At 41.2% G+C, this 18,868-nt stretch overlaps 1 protein-coding gene across 3 annotated transcripts in view; it reads left to right on the forward strand.

Moving 5' to 3' along the window:
- Window positions 1-18,868, forward strand: part of TBCA (tubulin folding cofactor A) — a 58,750-nt gene that overhangs the window by 36,226 nt on the left and 3,656 nt on the right. For 2 of the 3 annotated variants that reach the window (XM_038765800.1, XM_038765802.1), the window contains exons 2-3: window positions 8,557-8,662; window positions 17,903-17,989. In XM_038765800.1, coding sequence (XP_038621728.1) covers window positions 8,557-8,662; window positions 17,903-17,989 — 193 coding nt within the window. Of the gene's footprint in view, window positions 1-641; window positions 778-8,556; window positions 8,663-17,902; window positions 17,990-18,868 lie in introns of all 3 variants that reach the window. The other variant, XM_038765799.1, reaches the window with a different exon arrangement.

Below are 18,868 nucleotides of genomic sequence, written 5' to 3' on the forward strand. Positions count from 1 at the left end.
GGCATCATCAGGAAGAGCAAATAGCCTGGCCTCGTTTTGCTACTATGTAAAACTGTCTTTTGACCATAAAACCGTCTTTTGACCACCTTAGGAATACTGCATTCAGTTCTTCGGAAGAATCTTTTAATAATGTTGAGATGGTGAAGCAAAATGGTCAAAGGAATAGTCTAGAGGACAGACTGAAAATATTAGGACTCCTTCATCTGGAAAGTCAAAGTCTAAGGAATATATGATTGAGGTCAACAAAATCATGAAAGGTGGGGACTGGGCCAACATAGAATTGTTCACCAAATTCCACATGACCGAAAAAAGGAAGCCCATTGAAGTTCAAAAGTGGTAGACTTCACACAGCAAGTGATAAGCATAAGCAGTTTGATAGCATAGGAAATCACAGGTGGAAAATAGCAATTCGTTCAGGGAGTTAGAGTAGTTCATGAGTGGGAGGGCAATAATCAATTATTAAGTAAGTTGGGGATGTTGCATGGTACATTCATAAGTCTTATTTAGACCATAAAGCTCCTTGTGGGCAGGAACCGTGTCTACCAACTCTAACATATTGTACTCTCCCAAGGGCTTAGTACAATGCTCTGCACATAGTAAGTCCTCAATAAATACAACTGATTGACTGCTATATACTACAGGGAGGACAGCCGTCCCTTTTTATATGGAAAATAAGGATGAATGGACCAGTGCTGACCTGAATGGAATTTCATATGGTCCTGTGTTTTCAAATCTCCTGGCACTCAGTTTGGTGTGTTCCAGAATTTATAAATCTGGGTAAGATAGAGTCGTCTTCATCCTTAATTGATGACTACTGCAGTTTCAAGTGGAATTTATATTGCAGTCAAATATAAAGTCTTGTCCCCAGAAGAGATTGCTGCAGTGGTGATGGGGGTTGCTCAGCTCTATTGGCATATAGCACCTAAATCTGAAGTTGGAAATGTGTCCAAATCTTTAGTGTGTTTGCTTCACAGCAGTAGGTGAGTCTGGACTTTTTGTTTTCTCCTTCTCTTCCTTCAGAACTGATCATATTTAACGAGAGGCAACCTTTGTCTTTTAGTCAGACATTATATGTGAATTTGCACATTTACAAAGAAAGCTTTAAAGTCCAGCTGGTACTCATGAAAGCGTGTCAAAAACCTTCCCAGGCACAAGTGGTAAATATTGATTTCTACCAAAAAGCTTGAAAATGTTTTGAAGCCTGTTGCATGATCTACACCCTAACCATTGACCTACTCCTACTTGGAGTGGCCACTGACAGCCCTCAAGAATTCAGGATCCTCCTTTTCCAAATTCCCTCTCTCCCTCTTTCTTTCTGTCCACACACATTTAAAAAAAATAATTACTGAGGAAAAATACTAAAAAGAAACCCCCAAAATGATATGTACTGACCTAAAGGAAACAACTAGTGTTTATACTTGTGACCATGCCTGCTGACATTCATAAGTCTCTTTTTATTGATAAAACAACTGTTAGTAATATCGTGCTATTAAGCACTTACCATGTGTCGAGCACTGGGGTAGGTACAAGATCATTAAGTTGGACACCCTCTCTGTCCTACACGGGACTCCCACTCTAAGCCAGAGGGAGAACAGGTATAAAAACCCCATTTTCCAGATGAGGAAACAAGCCGAGGTGGTGACTTGCCCAAGGTAACAAAGAGGCAAGTGGGAGAGCAGGGACTAGAACCCAGGGCCTCTGACTCCTGGGCCTTTGCACTTTCCACTATGCCATGCTGCTTCTTATGTTAACTGCAGTGCAAGCAATATAAATTCTCTGATGTAAGTAAAAGCATCATGAGGTACAAACGAGATGGTTCTTTGTGAAAATTCCTAGAACTTCTGTGGTTACAGGACATTTAAAAATAAAAAGTACTGGATGTGAAATTGGAGTTCTATTAGTACCAGAGAGGGTTGGCACCCTAATGTTTTTGTTTGAAACCAAGGCGTAGGTAAGAATGATTATTTGGGAGAAACAGTGCAAACGAGGTATGTTTGTGGCCCCAGAGATGTTGAGCTGTATTTTTTTGGTTTACATTTAATTCTTAACATGAAAACATTAACATTAAATAACATGAAAAAAATGACAAATTACAAAACCTATAAGAATTTCTTTAAGGTGAACTTTTATTAACAAAACCTTTATATTGGCAGGTTTTTGTTTGGCTCTGGCAACCTACAGTGTATGTGAAATTACATTTGAAAACCTTTATTAAGTCCCCTCATTGTTTCATTTAATTCCTCTATAAAGCTTTCTCTTGACTGGAAAACTTGGGGAGTAGAAAGAAATGATCCGGTCAACCGAGTGAAGGATGGACTGGAGTAGGGAGACACAGGAGGCAGGGAGGTCAGTGAGGAGGCTGATGCAGTAGTCAAGGGCATTTACTTGTACAAGTATATGTACAAGTTATTTGTACATATTTATTACTCTATTTCATTTGTATATCTTTACTACTCTATTTTGTTAATACTGTGTATATATCTATAATTCTATCTATTCTGATGGTATTGACGCTTGCCTACTTGTTTTGTTTTGTCTATCTCCCCCTTCCAGACTGTGAGCCTGTTGTTGGGTAGGGACCATCCCTGTATGTTGCCGATTTGTACTTCCCAAGTCCCAAGCACTTAGTACAGTGCTCTGCACACAGTAAGCGCTCAATAAATACGATTGAATGAATGAAAGGGCAGGATAGGGTAAGTGCTTGGATCAGTTTCGTAGCTGTTCGGGTGGAGAGGAATAGGCCGCTTTTAGTTCTGTTGTACTTCCCAAGCGCTTAGTACAGTGCTCTGCACAAGTAAGCGCTCAATAAATACGATTGATTGATTGTTGTGACGGGAGAACTGACAGGATATAGGGACAGGTTGACTATGAGATGAATCAGAGAGATGAGTTGATGATGCCGAAGTTATGGGCCTGGAAGACTGGGAGGGCGGTGGTGCTCTGTGCCAAGCACTGTTCTAAGCACTGTACACTTGATAATAATAATAATGGCATTTATTAAGCGCTTACTATGTGTAAAGCACTGTTCTCAGTGCTGGGGAGATACAAGGTGATCAGGCTGTCCCACATGGGGCTCACAGTCTTAATCCCCATTTTACAGATGAGGTAACTGAGGCACAGAGAAGTGAAGTGACTTTCCCAAAGTCACACAGCTGACAAGTGGCAGTAGCTGGGATTTGAATCCATGACCTCTGACTCCAAAGCCCTTGCTCTTTCCACTGAGCCACGCTGCTTCTCTGTTATATGTGATACAACCGGGCCATGCACTTGATCGCCACATGATAGCCCCAGACTGCGTACGTGATCGTCACGTGACCGTGCTGCGCATGTGATCGCCACATGATAGCCCCGGGCCGCGCACGTGATTGCCACGTGATAGCCCCGTGTCGCATCCGTGATAGCCCTGTACCGACCACGTGCCGCATACATGACCGCCATGCGATAGCCCCGGGCTGCGCCCTGATTGCCCCGGGCCGCACACATGATCGCCACATGATCTCCACATGATATGGCTATCATTCTGATATGTCTCAAAAATGAAACCAAGTTTAAAAAATCAGTCACAGTTATAGCTAACTTTTAGGTCTAAAAGAATATATTTTTATGGTTCTAATTTTTAAAGCTCTGTCATTTAATATAGCATTTTGAGTGCCAAGCTAGAATATAAGGAGCTATGTCAGTGGGGCTTTTTTTTCCCTCATAAAGAGAAAGCTCTTAATGATCTTAAAATCTGTTAATTCAGAAATCTGCACAGATTAAGCTTTTTCCAGGGCTCAAACATACCAGGATTTGAGATTGTATTGAATTGAACTGGGAGTATTTTCTCCAAGGTCAGTTTAAACTGGAGGATATTTTAATTTCTCTGAAGAATATTTTAACTTTTTATCTTTCTTCACAAAATTAGTCGTCGCATATATTCTTGCTTTTTGGAGACCTTCATTCTTTATATTAGTTTTTTTTTTTTTTGCTTTCTTAGAGGAAACTAGTTTAAGAACTGCCCAATATTGAAAGCAGGAAAAGACAATAAAGGAGATTACTCTGTGTCTGCCTCAAAATACTTTGAGAATTGGTATTTAATGGTTCATTAAAGTAACACAAATTTGTCTTCAAGTTGAGAAACTATGGCATAACTCCTCCGGATCCTGGAGAAATATGTGGTGACTCTCTGCGTTTGTTCTACTTATGACACAATCCCCCAGTAGGTATATTTTTGTTAGATGGGGTGCAATAGTGCCGTTAGGTAAAGGAATAATTAAAAGATAGAGAACCATAGGTTATTTTCAACAATAAAAATGCTTGGGAATAACATAGTCCTTTTGTCTCTCTAAACTACTACCATGTTAATCCAAGCATTTATTGTATTCTGCCTTGATTACTACATTGGCCTCCTTGCTGACCTCCCAGCCTCCTTTTCTCTCCCCACTCCAGTCCATACTTCACTCTGGTGCCCAGATCATTTTTCTACAGGTTCAGGCCATGTTCCACACTCCTCAAGAACCTCCAGTGGTTGCCCATACACCTCCACAACAAACAGAAATTCCTTACCATCAGCTTTAAGGCATTTAATCACTTTTCCCCATCCTGCCTCATCTCACCACTCTCCTACTGCAACCCAGCCTGCACACTTTGCTCTAATAATGCTAACCTTCTCACTGTACCTCAATCTCGTCTATCTCGCCGCCAACCTCCTGCCCTCATCCTGCCTCTGGATTGGAACTCCCTCCCTCCTCATATTCAACAGATAATTACTCTCCCCCTGCTTCAAAGTCATATTGAATGCACATCTCCTCCAAGAGGCCTTCCCTGACTAAGCCCTCTTTTCCTTTTCTTCCACTCCCTTCTGTGTCGCCTTGATTTGCTCCCTTTATTTATCCCCCCTGCCCAGCCCCGTAGCACTTATGTACATATCTGTAATTTATTTGTATTAATGTCGTGCTCCCCCTCTAGACTGTTAAGCTCGTTGTGGGCAGGGACTGTGTCTGTTATACTGTCATATTGTACTCTCCCGGGTGCTTAGTATAGTGCTGTGCACACAGGAAACACTCAGTAAAAACAATTGACTAATTACTAATCTAAAAACTTCATAAAGTAATGAGGTTGGAAGGGAGAGACACCCAAACATTGGGAGCAGAACCTCGCCCTTAGCTTTCAGTTGCCCCTTCCCGAAGCCTTATTGTGCTAGCTCTTTCCCTGACCCCATTGTCATTCTTGGGGAAGCCGAAAAATGAATATTGCTTGGTTAGGAATTCCAGACTAAATGACAATTTCCAATACCAACCAACATCTGTGCTGCGTTAATATAGTGGATTGAGGGTGACAGCCAGACTTTTAAATGAAGTGACTAGTGGCCAGATTTGGTGCCCAAACTGCACTGCAGCACTCACAGGCAAGAGGACATCTGGAACACTCCCTTTAGAAATAAAAATTTCTGAGCAGAGTCAGGGCTCAATGATTCCCTGTTGTTCCCCATGGGTCCTGAAATAGAGTGCTGGCCTTGCCTACTCCTGGATTCCTCATTCTGACCCCAAGTAACTTCATGAACAACCTCTTCTCTTCCTCCCAGTCGTCATCTGGCCCAGATCAAAAACAAGACCGAAACAAGGTTCTCCCAGCTTCCTTCTATGATCCAAAATATCTTTAGCTCCAAAACAGATTCATTTGCAAACATTTTGAGCAGTAGAGATTTGATTTTATTTGGGAAAAAATTTGCCCTTTTGAAAGGATGTTTTTGTAAGGATGAAGGATCCTTTTTGTAAACCTAAAAATATGTGGTAAAAACCAGTTTCAACTGAAAATAAAGGGTCCTAGTCATGGATTGGGACTATCGTTGGACACCCATATCTGCCTGACACAGTATCTTAGGCTTCCTTGCAAATGTTGTCGGAACTCATCTCTTGAAGGGGACTGGTGGTGCTTATTAATGGATGTTTCTGTGGCTACGGACTCCAGCTGTATTGTAAGACGTCATGGGTTGCTCAGTCTACCTAAAAATGACACCTGTCAATCAAATATTTGTTTCTGGAGTGCTTTTGCGGGCCCTCATAATGAAGCTTAGAGAGCATAAATAATAGCACAGCCCTTTTTGAGAACAGCAATAGGGCTTATTGCTTATCTGCTCTGGGCAAAAACACTGTACTACATGCTTAATAGATGTTAAGGTACATAGATACATGCGCTAAAGGAGCTTGCAATCTAGTGGGGGAGACAGTCAGGAAATAATTAATAAGTATTTGTTAAGTGCTTACTCTTTGCCAAGCACTGTACTAAATGTTGGGGTAGCTACAAGCTAGTTAGGCCAGACATAGCCCTGTTTCACCTGGGGCTTACAGTGTAAGTAGGAGGGAGAAGAAGTAGTGAATCCTCGTTTTACACAGATGAGGAAACTGAGGCACAGAGAAGTTAAATGACTTGCCCAAGGTCACACAAAAGTGACAGAGCCAATATTAGTCTAGATCCTCTGATTTCCAAGATTGTGCTCTCTCCATTAGGTCAAGCTGCTTCTCCATGTATAGGTAGGAAGAAAACGAATGGAACGATACATTGGTGAAATAAAGTGCCTAAATAGTAGAGAACATAGAGCAATATGTACTGAAGTGCAATAGGTGGCTGGGAGTTCAAAATTGCTATAGTTTGGAAAGAAAAAAATTAGTCTCAGAAACCGTCCTGGAGGAAGCGAGATTTCAGGAGGCCCTTGTTGGGGAGAATGGGAGCTTTAGTGCTCAGGAAGATACAGTTGGAGTAAACATTGTCCCTACCCTGAAGAAATTTACAATTTATTCCCCTTGGAATTTTCATATTTACTTAAAAGTGGCAGCAGGATAGAGTTAAGGGTTTGCTGAAGTATTTTCTCAAGAAGAAGAAAGTGTAGGCCAAGAAAAAAGTGTGATGTCCACAATTTTCCCCCTTTCAAGTGGGTACTTTTAACCTCCATTGAAATTTGTATTTCCTTTAACAAAAAACTGAATGTTTCGACAAAAGATTCTGTCAAAACATTCCATCTTTTTATCTAATTTTATGTAACAAATTTTATTCATAGACCTTTATTCATTCAAAGAAGGATGAAGAAACATGCTTTGAACATTTTTAACTTGTTTCAGTTTCCCTGGGTTCCTATGGCTTTGCAGTGTTTTCTCCCACTGTGAGTCATATCGGATTTTTAGCTATTTTCCAATTGTTTGAAAAAAATTTTCTTTGTTTTATCTGAGACTGTTTACCCAGAGTGTGTGTGCAGTGTTTTCTAGATCTTTGTAATCAAAATAATTAGTTAATATTTTTGTTCAGTTCATGCATTTGGGTCAGTTTCCAGTTTGACTTGATTAATTGGATCCTGCTGCTATTCAATATTCACTTTTGTTCCACTCCAGATGAAACAATTCTAATCCAAAATGTAATCGCCCCTTATGCCTCAGCTAAATATTTCAGTACCATAGTAGAAGGTCATCTCTGCCATGTTTGGCGCTAAGCAATAAGTGGACTGGAGATTCTTTTCTTTTAGGATTTTAAATCAATCCATCAATGGTATTTATTGAGCGCTTACTATGTGCAGAGAACTGTACTAAGCACTTGGAGGAGTACAGTACAACAGAGTTAGCAGACACATTGTCTGCCCACAATGAGCTTACAGTCTAGAAGGGGAGACAGACATTAATATAAACAAATTAAGGATATGTATGTAAGTGCTGTGTGATTTAAATCTGGAACAATATTTTTTTTTCCTGGTATTTATGTGCTTACTATGTGCTGGGCACTATAATAATAATAATTAATTATTAACTAATAATACTAAGTGCTGAGGTACGTACAAGGTAATCAGATTGGACACAGTTCATGTCCCACTTAGGGTTTACAGTCTTAATCCCCATTTTACAGATGAGGTAACTGAGGCCCAGAGAAGTTAAATGACTTGGCCAAGGTCACACCACAGACACATGACGGGATCGGGATTAGAAGCCAAGCCCGTGCTCTATCCACTTGGTCACACTGCCTCTCAGTGCCACCTACTGAGCAGGAAACTAGGGCTGGAGCCAACAATAAAAACGAGGAGCAGCCAGTGGGATTTATTGAGCAATCGTGTGCTGAGCACTGTACTAAGCACTTGGGAGAGTTCAGTACATCAGAGTTGGTAGGCACATTCCCTGCTCAGAAGGAATTTAGAGTGGAACCACTCCTTGGCTAGGAGGGAGCTGGATCCGGCTTGGAGGAAGTGTGCCCTCCACAAAAGAGCAAAAAAAAAAATCCCAAAATGTACTTTTCTTTATTTTTCTTATTCTTTTCTCCTCCAAAGCTTCCAAGCTTTTGTGCTCCCGTTTGGGGTCATGATTTACAGGCCTATTTTGCTTCTAGGTCAGGCCTTTTATTAAGATTCTTACCAGGTTCAGAGCTGTAGCAGAACAGAACTCTGCCCTCCCATCACGTAGTGTCTGACCTACAGTAAAATTTTAGGTACTGTAATGGTTTCAGAGTTTGGGAGTTTAGGGTGGTGTGGTTTTTGTAAATAGAAAGATATCTTTTCAAGTGAAAATGTATTAAAGAATAATTGTTTTGGTTCATTTATAGATTGGTCAAAGAAAAGTTGATGTATGAAAAAGAAGCAAAGCAACAAGAAGAAAAGGTTGAAAAAATGAAAGCTGAGGATGGAGAGAACTATAACATTAAGAAGCAGGTAAATAACCTGTAAACTTTTGGTGTTTTGGGGATGTGTTACTTCAAAGAGATACTCGATTGAGACTGTTAAAACTGTATCATTCATGAGATTTTCCTTAAAATTGTGTAGGACATGGAAGATACCAAAATAACCTAACTTTCAACCAACGTCTCCCAACCAAGAAGACATGCCAGCTTATCACCGTGTACTGTCCCACCATGTAAGGAAAAAGAGTAAGAGGGACCCTAGGAGAGTGGAGTACTGCTCTTCTGGGGAATTTCTAGACAGTGAATGAGCGTGGGTGAGCCTGTGACAACCAGAACTTTTAAGAATGTTCCTTCTGTTTTCAGTTATTTCTGTTGGGCTTTTGGATTGTTGTGCCTCAGCAAAACTCTGAAAAGAGAATGACCCATTATCCCCAAATTTCCAAATGTAACTGTGTTTTGAAGAGGGCCTACTATACAGAGCACTGTTATCAGGTCTGTGGGAGAGTGAAATAGTACTAAGCCTGGATCCCTGCCCTCAAGGAGTTTGCAGTCTAATAAGGAAGCCAGATGCTCAGTTCTTCATAACGCATGTTTTTACTGTGCATTTTGGATAGAATGCTATAGTGGAACTTGACCAACAGTACATGTCTATCGGGAAGAAACAATTGTGCACATTGCATTGGTCAAAATTTGTGAGCTATAACTCACTGGGTAACACAGGTTGTCCTGACATGGGATTCGTTAACACCTCGGTATTCCAGAGCTGAGGGTAGTCCTCCAAAGGTTGTGAGAGCCCTGCCTATGTCTGCGTGTAGTTGCCCAGCTAGCAGCTAGAAAATCTGTTTACCAGTACAAGGTAGACTCCGTTTATACCCCTGGAATGTTACTAGGGATACCCCAATTTCTTTGTATTTCCTCTGGAGGAGGTGATGTAAGGAGACTGAATTCCTGGACTCTTAAAATAGCCAAACAATAAGACATGTAAACTATAATGAACTTCATTACAGATTTGGCATAGTGCTAAGAGCTGGGGGTAAGCCTGATGAAGACCCGAGTTTTGTACTCCACATATAGTCATCCAAAGATTTTCACTGAGAAAATATCTCTATCACTGCATTCTGCTATCTTGGTAAGACATTGTTCATTTGTACTTAAATTGAAGTAGGAAACCATATCAAGAAGGCCAGCCTGCCACTTGGGAGGTTGAGTAGTGGTGTGGAGCCAGTGTGACATGGAGTTACAAACCAAAGTGGGAGTCTTCAAAATTCCTTTAACTTCTATAAGGAAATATCTCTATCTTCCATTAAACACCAGTTACCTGGGACTGACTGTCTTTGTAAGATTGAGTTGGTGACATAAAGGACAATGCTAGGAATATTCAGCTTTTTATTACAAGTAGTTTTTGGAATTAATATTGGTGAAATAATTTGACATGAAGTAACACATTCCTTAGAACATCTAAAATTTAAAACCAAGTATGTTTAGCTTTTGATTAATAGTTTTTATTGAGCCACATACGTGTGCAAAGCACTATACTAAGTACTTGGGGGAGGGTGCAATAGAGTTGAAAGACACTATCCCTGTCGTGAAGGAATTTTCAGTCTAACAGGAGAGACGCTAAAGTTTAAAAAAAATTACAAATGAGAAAGAGTATATAAGATAGGTACATGTTCAATATAATTTATTCCCTTTTCACAAAATATGATAGCCAAATCTACATCTCTGCCCCTGCTCTCTCTCCCTCCCTTCAGTCTCGTGTCTCCTTCTGCCTTCAGAACATCTCCATCTGGATGTCTGCCTGCCACCTAAAACTCAATATGTCCAGGACTGAACTCCTTATCTTACCTCCCAAACCCTGCCCTCTCCCTGACTTTCCCGTCACTGTAGACGGCACTACCATCCTTCCCGTCTCACAAGCCCGCAACCTTGGTGTCATCCTCAACTCCGCTCTCTCGTTCACCCCTCGCATCCAATCCGTCACCAAAACCTGCCGGTCTCACCTCCATAGCATCGCCAAGATCTGCCCTTTCTTCTCCATACAAACCGCTACCTTGCTCGTTCAGTCTCTCATCTTATCCCGACTGGATTACTGCATCAGCCTCCTCTCTGATCTCCCATCCTCCTTTCTCCCCACTTCAATCTATACTTCACGCTGCTGCCCGGATCATCTTTGTGCAGAAACGCTCTGGGCATGTTACTCCCCTCCTCTCCTCTCCCCCTGGGCATGTTACTCCCTCTCCTCTCCAGTGGCTGCCTGTCAACCTACACATCAAGCAAAAACTCTTCACTCTCGGCTTCAAGGCTGTCCATCACCTCACCCCCTCCTACCTCACCTCCCTTCTTTCCTTCTACGGCCCAGCCCACACCCTCCGCTCCTCTGCCGCTAACCTCCTCACTGTACCTTGTTCTCGCCTGCCCCGCCGTTGACCCCCAACCCACATCCTCCCCCTCTCTCCACACATCTGCCAAGCTTGCTCTCTTCCTCCCTTCAAAGCCCTACTGAGAGCTCACCTCCTCCAAGAGGCCTTCCCGGACTGAGCCCCCTTTCCCCTCTCCTCCTCCTCATCCCCCCCGCCCGACCTCCTTCCCCTCCCCACAGCACTTGTATATATGTTTGTACAGATTTATTACTCAATTTATTTTACTTGTACATATTTACTATTCTATTTATTTTGTTAATGATGTGCATTTAGCTTTAATTCTATTTGTTCTGACGACTTGACACCTGTCCACATGTTGTGTTTTGTTGTCTGTCTCCCCCCTTTTAGACTGTGAGCCCGTTGTTGGGTAGGGACCATCTCTATATGTTGTCAACCTGTACTTCCCAAGCACTTAATACAGTGCTCTGCACATAGTAACTGCTCAATAAATATGATTGAATGAATGAATGAATTGCTAAATAGGTTTTCTGAACGCCCCACTTCATATGGAAATTGTCTTATATGTAATTAACAATTTCTCTAAAGGAAAGCCTCTATTCTGAACAAAAAAGACACCACTGAGTTTCTGAAGCCCTCATTTACCGTTAGCATCATGTTAAGGGGAACAATGGCTTTAGAAACATTCAAAGATATGAGGAAATGGTTATAGTTTGGTCTCTTCTAATATTGGGTCATTATGCACAGTACATAATGTTGATAGGAGATATGTTTGCATCATTTTAAATTTGAACAGAAAACAATTCCATAGCCAACTCTTGTTCTATATAAGGTGATTCAAAGATTAACAGGCTTCCTTATTAGCCATCTTCTAGGAGGGACAGACCAGGCATGTTTTGGGGAAGAAAAGAAAATTCCATAAATATTGCATAGTTGGCAAATCTAAAATCAGGAAACTAATGCCAGTGGGAATTAGGTCATTCGGACAAAACTGAAGATTTAGGAGTCATTGACAGAGTCCTGTCATCATCAGCTCAGTCCTAAAGAGGCCAGGCAAGCTTGGTGGTTGAGGTGAGTTGTGAGAACGAGGAACGCAGAACCACCCACTGAATGGAATGGACTGCTCATCTTGACACTTAGCACTTCCTAGATTTTAGTGAGTTAAATCTCCCTCAGTGTTCGTGGTCTGAAATGAACTCCCAGGTGAGCAGAAGACTGTTATTTGGTAATCTCAAACTAAGTAGTCCTTCAGGGTGGCTGAGAGGCACAAAAGACTGTAAAGGAAAATAGCAAAACCAATCCAAGAATGATTTCAACCTCTGACATGGTGGAGATAGAAGGAATCTAACTCTTGAGGCAAGAAAGCTGAGTGAATAAGGTCTCTTGACATCTTGTAGAAAAGGTTTTTAAGTCTGTCTGTTAAGACCCCTGAGGTTTTTTCAGAGAGAACCTTGCCTTTTGAAAAACTTCATTAGGTATATTCACTTTGCAATTAATTTTATAATTAGAGCTATGTGTTGTCAGCTCTCTAGATAGCGGTTTCAAATGTTACGGTATTTCTCATAGGCCCCATGTTTCAGGAATGAAATATTTTAGGGCCAAATGTGATATTTTGGAACAATTTGAATGGTGCCTTTTAAGAAACTTTATGCTTAACATGCTCCTTCTGTGTTTTCAGGTCCCAGTAGTCAACTGTTTTTGCTAATTATTAGTTCATATTCAATTTTCTATTCTTATCTTCCAGATATATTTTTCATAATGAATGTCTGGGGCAGATTGAATTTCTGTAGCTTGTTAGTTTTTCGGTCTTCACAATTCTTGCATTTTCATCCCTTCGGTATTTTCCTCTCATCCATGCTCTTTAAATGATGCTTGCTAATTTAATAATATTCAAATACATAAAACTTACGATAGGAAAATCGGTATTTTATAGGGGTGAACTCTGTACTTATCAAATATAGTGTGCTGTCCTGCACATTGTAGGGTTCTTCTGACCTTTTTTTTTTTTTGAGAATGGGATTAAAAAGATAAATACGTGACCATCTATCTCTTCAACGCTATGTACATACAAATTGCCATCCCTTACATGATAGAATTGAGAGGGTTAGAAAACGTACCGTTGACTCTTTGCAAGTCAGGCACTCTGTGGCTTCTGGAGAGCCTAGGCTGCCCCAGATTGGCATACCTGCCCACTCTCTTGCAGACCTTGGTGTCCCTGGGGCAGCCTCTCCCACTCCCACTTTGTTTTCTTGCACCCTCAAACTCTCCCAGAGGTATCAGGAACATAGGAAGGGTTAGAGTAGCTCCCGCACTCCCCACCTTCACCCCTCACTGCTAACCAACTGCTCCTTACCAAGAGCACCCTCAAGGCCCGTGGAACAAATGGAGATTATAGGGAATTTCTTCCCCCTGAACTCTTTTTTTCTTTTCTTGATCACTCCCAGTCACTGCCCACTCAATATTATCTGCTTAGAACCAAAAATCAGAATAACAAGGTGGGAAGGGAGACAGAGGGTGGACGAGGAAGCTGTGCTTATCAGGAAAGCAGAACTGCAGTTGGAGGAGGGAGGGAGGGTGGGACGGAACGTTTTTTCATGTCCAGTGCTCCACAACCAAGGTGGGTAATCGTTAAAGAAGCAGCGTTGCCCAGTGGAAAGAGCACGGGCTTGGGAATCAGAAGTCATGGGTTCTAATCCCGGCTCCATGACGTGTCAGCTGCATGACTTTGGATGAGTCACTTAACTTCTGTGAGCCTCAGTTACCTCATCTGGAAAAGACTGTGAGCCCCACGTGGGACAACCTGGTTACCTTGTGTCTCCCCCAGTGATTAGAACAGTGCTTGGCACAGAGTAAGCGCTTAACAAATACCACCATTATTATTATTGTTATTGGAGGCAAGTTGATTTGACAAATATTGTACCTCATCAGTAAGTCAACGTGTACTGTTCAATATGTGATAGTTTATGTTAAACACACTGATAGTTTGGTCTGTGACTACTGCTCCGATTTGCTGAATGCGGCTCTATTTGGAACTCTGCAGTTCAGATCCATGGACAGCTGTACTTGGATGGCTTCATTCACAGAGCCACCCTATTTCTATATCTGAACACCCCACTAGAAGAATAGCTCCATCAGGGCAGCCCCTTGCCTTTTACTGCTTCTGGACTGTGAACCCTTTGTGAGCAGGGATTGTCTCTATTGCCATATTGTACTTTCTAAGCACTTAGTACAGTGCTTGGCACACAGTAAGCATTCAGTAAATATGATTGAATGAGCATTCCCCAAGAATCTAGCTAGCACAGAGCTAGACATTTAGGAGGCATGATCTTGTGGAAAGAGCACAGGCCTGGGGATCAGAGAACCTGGATTCTAATCTCGATTTTGCCACTTGCTTGCCGTGTGACCTTGGGCTATTCACTTAACTTTTCAGTGCTTCAGTTCTCCTGTTCTCTTTCATATTTAGACTGTAAGCCCCATGTCGGGTAGGGACTGTGTCCAGCGTAATTAACTTGTATCTACCCCAGTGCTTAGAACAATGTTGGACACATAGTAAGCACTTAACAAATGTAAAAAGGGAGGCATTCAGTAAGTACGGTGAGTGATTAGAATGCAACAGCTGTTGGCGTAGCGGAAACTTTATCTGTTTGCTTTAATTTTGTTGGCTGTCCTCAATTCTTCTTTGACTCTGCTTGCTGTATTTTGTATTTACAGTTAGTATTAGGGGGGATGTATCTTTCCTAATATATAGATGAAAGATAAAAACAGATAAAAAGATGAATTGTTGATGAAAAATTAGCTGGACAGAGCCACATCAGTTCTGACTTGACTGGTCAACACTGTGGCCAGCAGCAATAATAACATTGCTGATATTTATTAGCTGCCTACCATGTGGCACAAGCTAGATGATAGACCATCCCCTCTCAGGATCGCACCTGGAGAGTTTCCAGTACTCTACCAGTCTTGGCTACAGGAGGTAGAATCAAGCAGAGGCATTTCCTTTCCTAGCTTGGGCAATGGCTAGTGAGTGGCAATCCGTTACAAGTCAAAACTCACGTGTGCAGGGCACCAGCAGCATAGGAGAGTCGAGAGTGGAAACTCAAATTTGCTGCGTGGAAGGAGTCAAGGTAAAACAAGAAAACTCTATGGATCCACTACCAGAACGATTGCAGGTGGAGGTGGGGTGCTCTGGGAGACATGTGTCCATGAAGTCTCTATGGGTCCAAAACGACTCAACAGCGTAAGACAAGACAAGTCAGACCATGTCTTAATGTAATGGGCATAGGTTACTGGAACAAGATTATCACAAAGGAGACTTTAATAAGTCTATGAAACCAATGGCCCTCTCCTAATTCCACTGTAAGAAGTCAGTGGAAGGTGACCAGAGGGATTTCCGAGAACTGATAGGATCAAGGTATCAGGGCTGTTCTGACCAGAATATCTGTCCTGAAGCTTGGGGCTGGGGTGGATGGATTCATTCATTCAGTCAGTCATATTTATTGAGCGCTTACTGTGTGCAGAGCACTGTACTAAGCGCTTGGGAAGTACAAGTTGGCAACATATAGAGACGGTCCCTACCCAACAGCGGGCTCACGGTCTAGAAGGGGGAAACAGAGAACAAAACAAAACATATTAACAAAATAAAATAAATAGAATAAATATGTACAAATAAAATAAATGGAGTAGTAAATATATACAAACATATATACATATTTACAGGTGCTGTGGGGAGGGGAAGGAGGTAAGGCGGGGGGGATGGGGAGGGGGAGGGGGGGAGAGGAAGGAGGGGGCTCAGTCTGGGAAGGCCTCCTAATGGATGGATGGATGGATGGGTACCTTTCTGACAATGAGTGGGGAGTTAGTTACTCAAATAAAAAGAAAAAAAAAATTCTGAAGTGAAGAAAAGCTTTTGGTTTGCTGCTCAGGGTAAAGAGAAGAGTAAACCCAGCTGCTTGGAGGCATTAAGTCAAGGAAGATCTGAAAAATCAGATTGAAGCCTCTTCTAAAAAGAAATGACAGGTTTTGGGGGCGAGGAGCCATAGGAAACCTGATGGGGGATCAGTAGATTTCATCTATAATTGGAAAATGTTTCTTCAGGCTTCTCTTCCCTTGTGGTGTCTTTGGAATTTTGGATTTTAATAATAGGTGATTTGTAAGTTTTGTTTTTTATTTTTCTACAATGTCAAATAAGTTAAATGGGAAATTGTCCAACATTCCAGTTTCATCCCCATTTGGCGAGAGATGATCTTGTTTTAAAATTACTTTCAACTCCCCTTCTCCCCTTAGCACCAGAGGCCATACATTCCCTATGCAAGGAGGAAATAAAGCTGCTTTCAGCCTCTCCTAATAACAATAAGAATAATAATAATAATTTTGGTATGTTAAGCATTTATTATGAGTCAGTCCCTGTCCCACATGGGCTCTTAGTCTAAGAGGGAGAAGGGGTATTGAATCCTCATTTTACAGATGAGAAAACTGAGGCTGAACTCTTCCCTTGGACAAGGCCAATAGAAGAATGAGCCAGCTGCTCCAGGAGGAGGGGAAGGCAATCAATCGTATTTATTGAATGCATACTGTGTGCAGAGCACTGGACTAAGTGCTTTCAAGACCGCTACATGAATCAATGTAAGCCTTGAGAGCCTAGCAGGTAGAAGACTGTTATCTTCTGACTGAACCCCTGAACCTTCCCCTTCAGGCTGTGGACACTGCTGAATTGTGACTGAACACAAGTGTGTGTGTTTTGGGGGGGTTTTGTGTGTGCGTGTGTGTACACTGATAAGAGAAGGGGGCCCTCAAACCCTATGAAATTAGTTTTTGAAAAATATGCTTCTTGCATGACTCCAGTTAATATCGTGAAAGAAAATCTCTCATCCTTATTTCCCAGCACCTTCAGTAAAAATATGCCATAATATTTAAGAGAAGGAAAATCACAAATTTGCTGAATCATTTATCCCACCCATGGATTCATTTTCACAGGTTGGATTTGATTTTTTTTTCATTCGAAATTATTTGATGAAGTTCTTTGTAAGCCAGTCTTCAGCACTGGGCTTTAAGTCCAGAAATATTCTTCCAGGTCAGAGTTTTCATGTGTGATTCTGCAGTTGTTTTCAGGAAGAATAGCCAAGAGTTTCTCATTCAGAGCAGTGCCAGTTTGGTGATTTTGCTCAAACTGCATGGGGAGACTAATCTCTCTCCTAAAATGAAGCACCAGGCTAAGTAATAACTTTTTATGCATGATAAGCATCAAAAATATGAACCTGCTGGTCTTTGCTTTTCATTTTTCTTTATCTTTGTCTTTCACTCAGAACCTCCTGCAGTGAGCACACAGTGTGATCAATAACTCAATAACTTTTTTCATGCAGTAATTATCTCTATGTGGTATAATCTGAACACTGTTTTTCCTTATTACTCAAAAGATGCAGGAGATATTTGTGTAACCAGCTGATCCCATTTTGGGTGAAGATGCTTCACAACAGCCGGAGAAATTGAGTGTTTTAAATAGCCTTTTTAAAATGTCCTCTGGAAAGCTTTAACTTGTATATCCTTATTTCACTTGCCAAAAAAATAGTGAATTCTAAAATGCTCTCATTTGTCTTTTTAACATGCTGTAATGATGTCCAAAAATACCAGATTTCTTGTCAGTTTCTCTAGTTGCATGTATTTTAAACATCTGTACATTATAATGTATACATTATACATTATACATCAACACCCCAACAGCCCTTTGATCGTCCAAATTTTGAAAATAACAGTGAATGTGTTTTTTTAATTTATCTAAGTCAAATCCTGTTATATGCTAAAAAGAGATTAACTTAATTCATGTACTGTGTGGTACTATGGAACTTTTGGCTTCCCTATGTAATGTTTTTATGCCTCGTGGCCTTTTCCTTTTGTAGACTGAGATCTTACAAGAATCCAGAATGATGATTCCAGATTGCCAGCGCAGATTAGAAGCAGCCCACTCGGATCTTTTGCAACTATTAGTAAGTAGAGCCAAGCAACTTCTGTTCTTATTGTTTGTACCTTTCTCGACTCTAGGATTGGAAAATAAAGTCTAAGCAAAAGGTGTTGATGTAGACATAAAGGATGTTTTCCTCATTTGCTTTTAAAGATTTGATTTTTATCATTTGGCAGGACTTTTTATTTTATGGTCTTTGTTAAGTACTTAACTGTGTGTCAAGCATTGCTCTAAGCGCCTGACCCTCGTGGGGCTCATAGCCTAACAGTCAGACATTTCTGAATTAGTCACTGAAATAATCATCAATAGTATTTATTGAATGCTTTATTGTGTGCAGGGCATCTACTAAACGCTTGGGAGAGTGAGAGTGAGAAGCAGCAAGGCATAGTGGATAGAGCACGGGCTTGGGAGTGAGAAGGTCATGGGTTCTAATCCCGGGTCTGCCACTTGTCTGCTGGGTGACCTTGGGGAAGTTACTTCACTTCTCTGGGCTTCAGTTACTGTCTGTAAAATGGGGATTGAGACTGGGAGCCCCACAGGGGACAGGGACTGTGTCCAACCCAATTTATTTGTATCCGCCCCAGTGCTTAATACAGTGCCTGGCATGTAGTAAGTGCTTGACAAATACCATAATTATTATTATCATTATTATTACAATACAGCAGAGTTGGTAGATGCATTTGGATCTGGTTGTTTTTGCCTCGCATTCTAGTGTAGGTTCCTCGTGATGTAGAGGCAAAGACACCTTTGTCTTTTGAGACTCTGCAAACATTTAAAAGCTTTTAACTTTGATTCTCCCTCACCAACCTATAGATATTACTGAGGAATTCTAAGTCAGTGCCAAAAGGTTTTGTGGGGTTTTTTGGTATTTTTTGTTTGTTTTTTTAAATGATAAAAGTAGAAG

The sequence above is a fragment of the Tachyglossus aculeatus genome, chromosome 23 (assembly GCF_015852505.1).
Source record: "Tachyglossus aculeatus isolate mTacAcu1 chromosome 23, mTacAcu1.pri, whole genome shotgun sequence".
NCBI classification, from domain to species: domain Eukaryota; kingdom Metazoa; phylum Chordata; class Mammalia; order Monotremata; family Tachyglossidae; genus Tachyglossus; species Tachyglossus aculeatus.